The sequence below is a fragment of the Monodelphis domestica genome, chromosome 1, assembly GCF_027887165.1.
Source record: "Monodelphis domestica isolate mMonDom1 chromosome 1, mMonDom1.pri, whole genome shotgun sequence".
In the NCBI taxonomy this organism is placed as follows: Eukaryota; Metazoa; Chordata; class Mammalia; order Didelphimorphia; family Didelphidae; genus Monodelphis; species Monodelphis domestica.
The window spans coordinates 523,611,691-523,626,016 of NC_077227.1; the positions used below are offsets into that span (position 1 = coordinate 523,611,691).

At 35.0% G+C, this 14,326-nt stretch overlaps 1 protein-coding gene across 4 annotated transcripts in view; it reads left to right on the forward strand.

Annotated features, from left to right (window-relative positions):
* The window catches only part of SPAST (spastin), a 101,919-nt gene that overhangs the window by 31,579 nt on the left and 56,014 nt on the right, over positions 1-14,326 (forward strand). For 2 of the 4 annotated variants that reach the window (XM_001371467.4, XM_007476043.3), the window contains exon 4: positions 5,361-5,456. The exons of the other annotated variants lie outside the window; for them this stretch is intronic. In XM_001371467.4, the coding sequence (XP_001371504.1) occupies positions 5,361-5,456 (96 nt within the window). The remainder of the gene's footprint in view (positions 1-5,360; positions 5,457-14,326) is intronic. 4 annotated transcript variants of the gene reach the window in all.

Below are 14,326 nucleotides of genomic sequence, written 5' to 3' on the forward strand. Positions count from 1 at the left end.
AAAAACCCAAAATATTTGTAACAATTATGCAGTTAAACAAAATTTGTTTACATATTGGCTGTGTCCAGAAATAGCTGTCTCATTCTACCCATTGAGACCATTACCTTCTCTGTCGGCATGATTATCATTGCTTTTTTGGAGCAGAGGGGTCAAACACTAGGCCTACACCTAGAATACTTACTATTATGGGCTAACCAAACTCAAATTAATTGGGAAATATTTAACAAAATAAATATACAATAAAATAATGTTAATATTAAATCAAAATTGTTTCCCTAGAGATCCTTATGTATAGTTTATTGACCCCCTTCTATTTGAGTGTGACACTACAGCTCTGGAGTATAGTTGGTCATTTTCATGGATCATGTTTCTTAATTCCTTGCACTCAAAGAGCTTGGATTTTAATAGGAGGAAACCACATAAAGAGGGAGTAGGCCACATGATGTGGAGATGGCCAGGAATAGTGTGGGGGCCTGGATACAGACTAGATAAAGTGAAAACTTGCTTCTCAGAGCTTGAAGTACAAGGTTCTGTTGAGAAGAGGAAGAGGATAATGACTGCAGGCTAGTCTTGTCTAAGCAGTATAGTCTAAAGTGGAAATGGCCTAGTTCCAAGCAAGATAAAGTGAAAGCTTGCTTACCAGGTCCTGATGATCCAAGAGCACAGTCCAGGGTTTGGGATGGACTGGGGGAAGGGGAAATGAGAGAGATGGCTGGAGTATTAGAAGCATAATATAGAGAGGTTTAGGTGTCTCATCTGTTGTGGAGGGGTGCTGATTTGAGGTAGGGGGAAGCAGACTAGGTTGAAATTGGGGAATATTTATCAATTTATTTTGTCCAAATGCTGGTTTTTGATGAGGAATTATGTGAAGAAAAGGCAAGAAAGGTAGGTTAGTGCTAAACTGTGGAGGGTCTTCAATACAAAGCTAAAAAGCATATATTTTGTAGGCAATAGCCATTGAATAGGGGAATGACTTAATCAGACATGTATTAAGAATACAAATTTGGCAGTGGGTTGACAGGTGAGGGGATACTGGAAGCAGAGAAAACAGTGAAGAGTTATTTTAAAGGAGTCTAGTGAGGGGCCATGAGGACCTGAACTGGGTAAGGTTTCAGGCTCAATGCCAGAGAGATTGTGTAAGTAGTGTCAGCGCAGATAAAACAGGATATAGGCTCAGCTGAAGCTTTGAGAGAGGAATACTGATTTTGAGTTAGATTCTACTTCTTATAGTTTATTGTTTAGTAGGTATTATAATTAGTGAAGTCCTAAGTGCCATATGCTCTTAATTGGGCTCCCTTCTAAAAGTGTTGGGCAATTAAGAAAAAGCTTAATTCATATAATACAGTTAGAACAAGAATGAATCTGGCCATAGTTATTTTAAAAATTTAAATTAACACTGGACTGTAGAATTGCATTAATAAGGCCAATAGCAAACTGATAAAGAAAAAGACTTGGGTGAGACATAATGGCTATTTATTTTGAAGAGATATCCTGAGGAAGAAGGCTTAGACTTGTCTTCTTGATCTTAGAAGGCAGAAATGTTAGCAATGGGTAGAAATTACGGAGGCAAGTCATATGAGCAGGCTTAGGAGGTAATATATTTCCTCCTCACTGGAGGTCTTGAAGCAAAGTCCAGTGAATACTTGTCAAGTAGTAGAGGAGATGCTTATTCAGGAATAAGTAGGACTACATTGTCTTTGAGATTCCTTTGAATTCTTAAATACTGGGATTTGATGACATTCCTTTATAGCACAAAGGGGAACACAGACCAAATAATTCATCATCACTAATTAGCGTATCATCTTCAAGCAGTGTTTTCCCTGTGCTTACTACATGGACTTTCACCCCATGTTCATTACCAAATAAAAACTGATTTGATCCAAGATCCACCTACCCCATATCATCATCTGGTTACTTCTATTTCCATTGTGAAAGTGCCATTGCAATCAGCTGCTAGTAGATTGAGCTATTTATGGCAATCTTAACTTTATAATAGATATTCTTTCAGTATTTGTCCCAGTTCATGTCTCTCTTTTCTATCTCAATACCTCAAAGTGCTCTGCGGAATTCATTCTACTTTTTGTTAAGCTCCTATTACATGCAGGGAATACAGACTAACATGAATCAGTTTTTGACCACAAGGTGCTTACATTCTGCTGGGAATGCAGCAGACATGAAGGCTGGAGCATATGTATTAAAAGATGGGATTGAAGAAACTAAGGATTCTGAGTGGTAGAGATAAAAGTTTATACTGAAAGTAGAATTCTATAATGATGAAAATAAGGGATCTTTATGGAATCTTTCTGCAAATTAAGAATATTAAAATTTTTGTAACTTAGATGATAAAAACAACTTGCTGATAGCATTTAAAAGACAAATGTATTTTCCCCAAAATATGTACAAGGTGCCATTTATCATAGTTTAGATTATATTTCCCACATAATCTTAGATTAATATTTTGCATATAGTATAATAAGACTAGATTTTAATAAATTTGTTTTTAAATGTACTACATTTAATTTTTATTTTGTTAGAAGTTAGTGGTAGGTTGAAGATTTATTTCAAAATACCCACTGAATGACAGTACAAAGCAGTGGAAAGAGCAGAATCAGGAAACTTAAATCTTAATTCTACCTTTGCTACTAACTGCTTCTAGACTTCCATTTCCTCTTCTATTAAATTGTAAGATCAGAAGTAGAAAGTATATTCAAATTCTAACATTTTATTATTTTGTGAGCTTTAGTGGAATAACACTATATAGATGTGCAAGCTTTTAAAGAGAAATGTTACAAATTTTTAAAGAGATGCTTTGAGTGGAGTTCTTGTTGTTAATTTTTATGTGGAAATTTCTTTTTCATGGAAGGGACATAGCTGAAAGCATGTGTGTGAATGTGACTATGTAGTTGTTTTGGTTTTGAATTAGGTGAAATTTAGTCTCATTTTGCCAACTTCATGGACTATTCAATCATGTAGTTGTGTGACAATTATAAAATAATTACATAGAAAAAATAAAGTGTCTTGAAAATTGCTTTATAGAATATCTTACCTGAATATTTGTCTAATTTATAAGGATGTTGATTTCTTAGTTTTCTGTAAAGGTTTTTGGTGTGTATGTATGTTTTTATCAAAGTATTCAAAGTATCACAGTATTTTTTAAAATAAAATCATGGGGACAGCTATGTGGTTCAGTGGATTGAAAAACAGGCCTAGAGAGATAGGAAGTCCTGAGTTCACATGTGGCCTCAGATACTTCCTAACTTTGTGCCTCTGGGCAAGTTATGTAACCTCCATTGCCAAGCCCTTACCATTATTCTGTCTTGGAACCAACATATAGTATTGATTCTAAGATAGAAGGTAAGAATTTTTTAAATACTATAACCTTAAACGTAGTAATTTAATCATTTAAGCTTTTGAAAACAAAAATACCAATGATGTGATTATTCTCATAATCGTGAACTAAAGATACTTGTAAGGACCTAACAAGGAGGTACTTTCTTGTCATGTAAAAAAATACATATATAAAGCATTTATTTCTACATTCCTTTTTGAGGGGAAGAGGAGAATAAAAATACATATTGCCAACTAATTTGCATTTCAAAAGTTAATTTTATGTCATTTGGACTTTTATTTGGAACTTAGATGACTTGGCTACTTAAAATCTAGGTCAGTGGAACAAAAGTGTTAGCAGGTTCTACTAAGAAAACTTTCAGTACAGAATAAATAAAGGACTATATATGTCTCTTGTCTGAGAACCAGCCCAAGTTCAGAGTTGGCTTCAGGAAGAAGCCTCAGGAAGAATTTTTCATTCACAGCAATACTTGGATGACCAGCCATCTACTGATTTTTGTTCTGGATGGGGGGTGGGGTGGGGCAATATTCATGCCAATGAAAGTGAATCCGGTCTACAAATAATGGAATTTGGAACATATTTTCCATTGGAAATAGTGTTACAAAGGAAGATAGGTTATTTCTCCTGTTTAACCCTCAAAACACTATAGTGGAACTATAATATTTATATTATTGTAGAGCAGGGGTTTTGAACCTTTTTTATGTTATGGACTTCCTTTGAAGTCTGGTAAAACCTATGGAACCCTTCTCAGATTAATTTTTTTTCAAATAAAATATGCAGGATTACAAAAGAAAATATCATATTGAAATAGTTATAAAAATAAATTTCAAGATTCTAGGTTACTATTAGACTAAAGAGCCTGCCATTTATAACATTCATCCTATAGTGTAATGTGTTATGAGTTTGAATTGCACATGTCCAGAACATATCTTTTTCTGCTGCAGTCTTAATAATAAGATTCCTCTCTGATTTATACAAATACTCAAGGGCAATGGTTCTCAGAAGCAGTAGGAACTCTGGCTTTCCTTGGGCAGCAGGAGTGAAGAATAATAGAAACAGTACACATATATATACATATACATATATAGATATAGATATAGATATAGATATATTGCCCCATCATTCATGAAATCAAGTGGTGATGAGTTAGAAACGAGTTAGTCATGAAATAAGGTAGGTAAAAGCAGTTGAAATACATAGTATTTTTATCTCAGCAATAGTGATCCTGACTTGCATCATCAGAGAGAATTGTATCACAGAATTTGTTGTAAAGGGGTCATGTAGAGGGGTCTTGGTTTATTCATGAATCATATATTAATTTGTAAAGAATAGAATGACAACCCCATCAAAAAAAGGTTTTATTTTCCTTTTCTGTCTGTACTTTTCTAATTCTTCTCTTGGTTGGGCTAGTTTTCTGTTATTCATTACTCATCAAAGTCTTAGATACATCCCAAGGCCCAAGTCAAATCTCTTATATATAAAGCTTTTCTTTATATATCAACCTAGCCCACAATGATATCCTTCTAATACAGACTGTCTTCTGCTTTCATCTAGTTTCATACTTATATGTACAATGTTCTAATTTTTTTAATTGCTACATATTTTAACCTGTCCAAGTAGATTTTAAGGTCCTAAAAAATAGGGATAAGTCTTAGACTTATTTGTATTATCCATAGAGCCTAACACAGTTTCTTGTCCATAGCATATGCTGAATAAGTACTTATTATTATTTATTATTATTATTGTTAATAATAATAATGATGAAATGCTAGACTTCTTATAATTGAATAACCTTTCATTTTTGCCCACAAAGAAGCAATACAGTTGTGGATTTCTATTGTTATTTTCATGCATATATTTTGTGCTAATTGGAATTCATATCATAGTTTTGTATAATTGCAAAAAAACTTAACTCTAAAGCCTATTTGATTTTAATATGCATATTTTATTTGTTTATTAGTTTTTTGGTTTATTTTGTACTTTTTTTACTCCCTTTCTATTTGTTGCATAGAGAAGCTGCAACCAGTTTTGCAATTTCCCAAGTCGCAAACGGACGTCTATAATGATAGTACTAACCTGACATGCCGCAATGGACACCTCCAGTCAGGTGGGTTTGGGTTAACTAACATTGATGTAAGTGAGCACCTCTTTTAACTTCAGACCATAAGCTTGCATGTAAAATTGGATCAACTAATCCCACACTTAACTGGAGAATATGTTTTTGTATTTTAGAAGTTTTAGCTTTCCATTTTCATGAGACTCTGTTGACTACTAGTCTGACTTTAAATGGCATATCTTTTTCTTGTGTTTTCCTTTTGCTTATATATATATATACAAGTAAAATTATATTAGGATGATGCACTTCATTTAATATATGATTAACACTTTTCCTAATTGATTTTAAAGTTCATTTTCACAGAAATTACATGAAACTTATATTTTTGAGTCTTTTGGACTATGGTAGTAATTTTAAAAAGTAAATGGTAGGGGATAGCTCTGTAAGCCTGGACAATTCACTTAACCCCCATTGCCTACCTCTTAACCTGTCTTCTGCCTTGTACCCAATACATAGTATTGAGTGTAAGGCAGAAAGGAAAGGTTTTTTGTTTTGGGTTTTCTTAAAAAGTAATATGGTAGAATGTATTTTGTGATTTTAAAAATATTTTCATTGTTTTATAATTGCAATCTATTATAATTATGCTTTAATGTATATATTATGCATATATATAGGTTATGAATATTGCAATAAATTAAAAGTTTGAATCCAGGTTTATGTAGCAAAAGTATTTGTAATGTTCAGACAAATCAATTCAATCACTTTGGAATAGAAGAAATTTATTACACTTGGTAAGTCAGTGGCAAAACTAATAAGAATCCTTATTTATAACAAATACACACAGTGAATCAAAACCACATTGGTATTATCTGAAAATATTTGTCTCATTCTGCATCTTAAGTCTATCACCTCTCTGCCAGGAGGTAGGTGGCATGTTTCTTCATCAGTCCTCATTGACAGTTATTGCCTTAATCAGAGTTTTTGAGTCTTTCAAGGTTATATTTCTTTATAGTGTGATTTTTGGTATATATATTATTTTGGTTCTGTATCAGTTTTTATAAACCTTCCTAGGATTCTCTGAAATCATCACTGTCACCATATTTTCTAGTGTAATTCATTTACCATAATTAGTTCACTCATTTCCTAATTTGTGAGTGAGGTACCCCCTTAATTTCCAGGTTTTTTTTTTTTATCAAAGAGAGCTACTATAAGTATTTTTGAACACATGGTTCTTTTTTAAATCACTTTTCAATATAAACCTAGTAGTGATATCTAAAGCAAAGGATATATACAGTTTGCTGAATTTAGGAGCATAATTACTAATTATTTTTCAGAATAATTGGACTAATTTCGTATTCTGACAATAGCATATTAATATGCCTGTTTTCCTGCATCCCTCTAAACAATTGTCATTTCCCCTTCATCATTCTGATTGTTATGAGGTGTGTAGCATTTGAATTTTAACAAAAGATAAACTGAGGCAACTCTCTGTACAAGATAACATTTATTAGCAGGGACATGCTACCTGTCAGTAAATGAGTTAGTGGCTTCCATTTATGCCAAAGACCCTGACAAGAGGACAGTTTCCCTCATATAAGTTTTGAGAAGCACAGAACAAAGAACAGAACAGGACAGATGACATCATGGAATTAAGGACAATATGGTTAGTTACAGAGTTGAGACAAAGGGAATGACATGATTGAGTGGAAATTTGGTAATGGGGACTAGCAACGCCTCCCTCCTCCTGTTCTTCTCAGAATAAGAAGTGCTCATTAGTGGAGTACAGGTGCAAAATAGCAGCCTAATCTTTCAGACAGCAAACCAGATATCCTTGAAGGATAGATTGATGATGTAAAGATATCAGGTCTGACTCTTTCTCACATATCCCCCAAGGTTAGCAAGGGAGCTGGATATCTAAACTTAATCCATTGCAGACCAGCTGAATTCTGAAATAAGTTCAAATACAAAGAGCTATGACTTAAACAATTACAGGATAAAATCAATTACTTGTAAATAGTATTAAAAAATACAGAATCGATTTTCATTTTTCTCAAGTGAAATTTCATAGATGCTTTAATTTGCATTTCTTTAATTCTTAGTAAGATGGAATGTTTTTCCATTTGCTTAATGAGAACTTGGATTTCTTTCCTTAAAAACTGTTAATATACTTTCACAATTATCTATTGGGAAATGGCTCTTATAAATTTGAATTTGTACCTTATATATTTTGGAAATGAGACCTTTACCAGAGAAACCTGCTACGACATTTTTTCCCCAGTTACCTATTTAATTGCATTTGTTTTGCTTATTCAAAAACTATTTTAACTTTACATAATTGAAATTATCCATATTATCTTCTCTATCCCTCTATGGTCATGCCTTCTTCTCATATCTTCTTGTCCAGTACATAGTTTTGAAAAGGTCCTTTTTCTGCTAATTTCTTTATCATTTGATTTTTTATGTCTTAAGACATATATAAGGGGGCAGCTGGGTGGCTCAGTGGATTGAGAGCCAGGCTTAGAGACGGGAGGTGCTAGGTTCAAATCTGGCCTCAAACACTTCCTAGCTGTGACCCTGGGCAAGTCACTTAACCCCCATTGCCTAGCCCTTACCACTCTTCTGCCTTAGAACCAATACACAGTATTGACTCCAAGACAGAAGTTAAGGGTTTAAAAAAAAAGACATATATGATATATTTTCACATATATAATATATATCCACTTGAAATTTATCTATGTATATAAGTGAGATGATGATTTATACCTACTTTTGACCAGAAGTATTCCAGTTTTTTTAAAATCTTTATCTTCTGCTTTAGAATCACTATTATGTACTGGTTCCAAGGCTGAAGAGTGCTAAGGGCTAGACAGTGGGGGATAAGTGTCTTGTCCAGGGTCACACACCTAGGAAGTGTCTGAGGCCAGATTTGAACCTAGGTCCTCCTATCTCTAAGCCTGGCTATCAATCCACTCAGCCACCCAGCTGCTTCCTACTTTCCAGTTTGTCCAGCAGTTTTCGTCAGTGAGTTCTTACCCCAGGTAGTTGACTTTTGACTTTTGATTTATTGAATACCTATGTCTATTTGTTTCTGAATGTTGAATACCTAATCCATTCTTTGATCAACCTTCCTTTGTTTAAATCAGTATCAAATAGTTTTGCTGATATTGACTGTTTTGAAGTTTAAGATCTGATATTCACTTCCTCTCTCCCCTCAACTTCATACTGTTTTCATGAGTGCTTTATGTTTCTTGACCTTGTGTTACTCATTATATGAATTTGATTAGCTTTTCTAACTCTATAAAGGAATTGGTAGTTTAATTAGTTGAATAAGTAATATTAGGTAGTATTGCCCTGCACATCCTCAAAATTATCTTTGTTGATCCTTAAATGTGATATCTGCATCTGTACATGTTGTCTATGTTTGACAGAGTATATTGGGACAATCATTTCTTTAGTACTGGCCACTATTCTTTTCTTAGTGCAGCCTTAGATGAACTTACCCTTTTTGGCTTCCACATTTCATGTCGTATAAACATTTGTATATGTTTTGTTTTTAGTTATTTCCACTAAAATCCCCAGATCTTATTCAGGCAAAAAACCTAAAACTATAACCTCTTCTATCTTGAACTTGTAAAGTTGCTTTATAAATCCAAGTTGAAGACTTTTTACTTATCCTCTAAGTTCTATAGTATTAGGAAAGGTTCTAGGATCTTGAGATTTTTTTTCCATTCTATCTTTGTTGCATAGCAAATTATGTTTTTGTCTAAGTTCATATTGCTTATAATGAAAAATATTATAAACATTATTAGGTAATTTAAACTAATGGTTTCTTTAATTATATCTAAATAAAACATACTTTACTGTGAACCAAAACCTTCTGAATAAGTTTTCCAGACTATGAAACCAGGAACAATGGGTAGAAGTTGCAAAGAGACAAATTTAGAATTAGAAAAATTTATTAACTACTAAAACAGTGATTCTCAACCTTTCTAATGCTGTGACCCCGCAATACAGCTCCTCATGTTGCAGTGACCCCAAACCAAAAAATTATTTTGGTGGCTACTTCAAAACTGTAATTTTGCTACAGTTATGATTCAGAATGTAAATACCTGATATGCATTATGTATTCTCATTGCTACAACTTGAGAAGTTGAGAACCGCTGTACTAGAACTATCCAAAAGGGTAATCGACTACTTCAGGGAGAAGCTCCTCAAGTCCCTTATATTCTAATGAGGGGGATACAACAGGTTCATAGAGAAGTAAAAATAATATAAATTCAATGAATACAAGGTAGTTTTGGGAAGTAGGGTACTAACAGTGGGTGAATGTTTCTCTTTCTGGGCTTTATTTTTGTTTTCTAAAAACAAAAAAAGGTATTGTATTAGATGTTATTAGAGGTCCTTTTCAGTTCTAAAATATAATGGTGCCATTAAAAATATGTGTGACCAAACAAGAAGGTTGGCCAATCATTTATTTAAAGTGACCATGATAAGTGAGCAGTCCATATGCTGAACTAATATTGACTAAAAAAAAAAAAAGAACCCGAGAGAAGCTCCTAGAGTGCTAAATAGATCCTCTTTAGGGGATTTATAAAAGGACATAGTCTAATCTCTCACAAGATCAGAAAAATATGAAAGAGTTGTATTATCCTTTGTTGGAGGGTAAATTCATACCCATGAGATTATGAATCCATTGAAATATGTATATATTTATAATATTCTTTTTTGAGTTTAAGAAGTTTATTTATTAAGTACTTGCTAAGTACAAAACAGTTTAGGGCTTGGGATGAAATAGTTTCATCTAAGGAATCATACCTATACTTGTAGAAGCTCTTGATATATTATAGGAGCCATATGATAGGTGTACAAATAACTAAAGTAGAAAATAATGCAAGTTAAATGAACAAGGGAGGTATGAACAAAGAGATGTGTGAGTCCCTGTTGGTCTGGTTATTATTAATTAGTTGGGGGATGTTGGAGAAAATAAACTTTAAGTTTAGTTTGTTTGTTTGTTTGTTTTCAAAATCCTTATCTTCTTAGAATCTAAGTATTGGTTCCAAGACAGAAGGAATGGTAAGGACTAAGCAATGGGGTTAAGTGACTTATTCAGGATCACATAGTTAGAAAAAAAGTATATGAGGCCAGATTTGAGTCCAAGGATCTCACATCTCTAGGCCTAGTTCTCCATCCACTGAGACACCTACCTACACCTTAATGTAGTCTTAAAGGATTGGTGAAAATTCAGTAAGCAGAGGGAGAGAGGTGAACATTCCAGGTATAGGGAACAGTGTGAGTAAAAACCTACCATTCTTCCCAATTTCCCAGTTGTTGTTGTTGAGGGCACCACCTTTCTTTAAGTAATTTATGCCTCAAGGCATAAATTACTTAAATTACATCAAGGAAGATTTTTCAGTTTTACTTACCTCCTATAGCCAATAACTTTTCAGCTGCACTATTGGAATAGTTTCTTTATAGGGTTTCCTGCCTCTAATCTTTCCTCACTACAATCTATTTTCCACATAAATGACAAATAGATATTCATAGAGCTCATGTTTGACCATCTTATTCCCCTGTTCAGGAAGCTTTAGGAAAAATACAAATCTTGTTTGTCATTTAAAACCCTTCACACTCTGGTTCTAGTCCATCTTTCTAAACTGATTAGACATTATTTATCTTCAGTCTAAATAGCACCATTGCTCTTCCTGTGAAAAACAGTCTTGTCTTCCCTCTCTGTAGCATTAGATTGCTCCTCATACCCAGGATGCATTCTCTCTTTACCTTTTAGAACCCCAAGATCACTTTAAGATTCAACTCAGGGGCTGCCTCTTTATTTCCCCAGTTGTTAGCACTTTTCATTACTTTTCTCCCCAATCATTATGGATTTTTTTGTATTTTCCTTTGGATATGTATCCTTACTTCCAGAAAAGAATATGAGCTCACCAAGGACAGGCACTGTCTTTTGTATTTGTAACTGTAGCAGGGTGCCTGGCACATAGTAGGCACTTATTAAATGGGAAAGATGAAAGAAATAAGCATTTATTTTTTTTAAACATTATTTTATTTGGTCATTTCCAAACATTATTCATTTGAAACAAAGATCATTTTCTTTTCCTCCCCTCCCAACTCTCCCATAGCCAACGCGCCATTCCACTGGGTATCACATGTGTCCTTGATTCAAACCCATTTCCATGTTGTTGGTATTTGCATTAGAGTGTTCATTTAGAGTCTCTCTTCAGTCATATCCCCTCCACCCCTGTAGTCAAGCAGTTGCTTTTCATCGGTGTTTTTACTCCCACAGTTTATCCTCTGCTTGTGGATAGTATTTTTTAGATCCCTGCAGATTGTTCAGGGACATTGCATTGACACTAATGGAGAAGTCCATTGCGTTCGATTGTACCACAGTGTATCAGTCTCTTGTGTACAATGTTTTCCTGGTTCTGCTCCTTTTGCTCTGCATCACTTCCTGGAGGTTGTTCCAGACTCCATGGAATTCCTCCACTTTATTATTCCTTTTAGCACAATAGTATTCCATCACCAACATATACCACAATTTGCCTCACAGGCTGGTGGAGGGTTTCTCTTATTCCTGTCCACATTATATCTGTGCTAGTTTTCTTAATTTCAAAATCTTAGCAGTAGACAGCAAGCCACAAGAAAAGTTCTGACCTTCATAGCTGGTTGGGCCTGTATCTTCCGACTGAAGAAATTGAGTCACTCCTATCCAGACTGGGAAGCCAAAGCTCCTCCCCCTACCCACACCAGGAAGAAAGTGCTAGTCACGAGACCAACTGCCACTCCGAGTTGCCCCTTCCCCCACCAACTGTCAGTATTGACAATTTCTTCTCTTTCTAATATTCTCACTGTTCCAACACAGTGGCAGGAAGTTCAGAATTTGTTCTAGTTTCCTTTCCACACTTCCAAGTTTGGATGGATATTTACTTGAAATTAATGCAGTATGCACCCAAACAAATTTTTCAACAAGTGGTACAACACTGAAAACTCTTAAATACCTTTGGCATAAAGAGTGTAAGCCTCACAAGACGATTTGGTGTGGAGAGAGAACAATTGAGACTTTTTATGCCCTTGGAATATAGTTAATGTGAGTGTTAATAAAAGTCTGCCTTTATTAAGTTGGTAGTATTAACAGTAGAAAGGAATCATCAGGTACAAGAGATGTTGCAGACAGGATCATTAGGTCCCGGTAAGGAAGCAAAAGGTGAGGCAAAGAGTCTAAGAGAGCAGCCTCGTTATGAACATAGGAGTCTGGAAATATTAGTGTTATCCAGAGAAATAGTGAAATCACAAAGAGAACTAGAATTTCGTAGAAAAGACTTCAGTGTTGGACGTTGTAAATCTTGAAATTTCTCAGACTTGTGAATGTTAAAAATTTCCACATTGAGGAATCCTCCATTGGAACAAATTCCTTACTGGGAAACATTCCCCATTTTGATGTGAGAACTCGCCAGGATCAGAAATGGGAGGACCTCTACTCCACCCATACTTAAGACTGCTTTAGGGGAGAAAACTCCTTACTAAACAATGAAAGTACTTGGACCCATGCTTATAATAAGGCAAGGAGTTCTTTGAGCCATGCCTGTTTTTTAGAATTGATACAATGGGATGCTAGGTACCTGAAAGGGTCGGGCAAGTTTTCTCTTAATGAGATTAGTCGACTCAGCTGTGTTTTCTCTGGTTCAGACTTACTGAGGGAATTAGTCGACACAGCAGCATTTTCTCTGGTTCAGACTTACTGAGGAGATTAGTCGACTTAGCAGGAATTCAGATGGGCAATCCTTTGGAAAACATCTACAGTGATTGGTAGATGTAAGGACTTAGGGGAGGTGACATAGGAGAAAAACCCCTATATAAGAAAAAGCAGAATCTCTTGAGAAGACAATCCTTTTGGAGAAAGCTCTGATGAGGACCCCTTGGGAAGAATCTCTTGATAGAGGCTCTGGAGAAGGGAAGCTCTTGGAGGACAATCTCTAAGGAGGTCTCGCTGGAGCTCCTCTGAGGGGACTCTGTCCCTCTGGAGGCTCTGGAGAGAGGCCCTTTGAAACAGTCTCTGGCTGGATCTCTCTTTGAGGAGGACTCTGGCTGGAACTCTCTCTGGTGAAATCAGCTGAGATGGAGCTGGCCTGGTGTCCCTAGAATCCTTGCTTAGACAGACCTTGTGGTGAGTGATAAAAGACTAACTGACTGATCTCTCTCTTAAGACTCAGGTCTAGGCCATGTTGGCTTAAGGCCCTTCATACTTATTTCCTTTTTTTCTCTCTCTCTCTCTTTCTTTGATTACTCATTGTATTATTAATTAAATTCTCTATAAAACCCAGTTGACTTGGGCATATTGAATAATTGGGAATATTTCCCTGGCGACTACCTTATATTTGATATAAAAACCAAGACACTGTAGTGAAACATATTTTCTGTGGTCGCAATTTACTCACCCTCTCTTATATCTATCACAATTTATATCTTCCTCCGTTTTAACTCACTACAGTTTACAACATCAACCATTTAAATTATTACAGTTTATGGCCTTCAACTACAGTTTAAGGCTCTCACCTATTTTAAATGTTACAACGTACAATGAGTTTGAGGTATTAGTTTGACATTTAAATGGGTTCCACAGGAAATTGAAAATGCATTCTGAAACCCAGAAGGGAGGTCCTTGAGCCCTCCTTTTAGGCGTAGAAGATGAAGAATATCAAGTAGCTCATCCTGTTTGGAAGATTGCACGCATTTAAGTTTCAAGAAGTCTTTAGCTAAAAGTTTATATCATCTTTGGTTCATTATTATAGATAGCTGGTGGTATAGAGGGTAGAGCCCTGGACCTTGAGTCAGAAAGACCTGAATTCAAACCTGATCACAGATACTTATTAGCTGTGTGACCTTGTGCAAACCACTTACTTTTTGTTTGC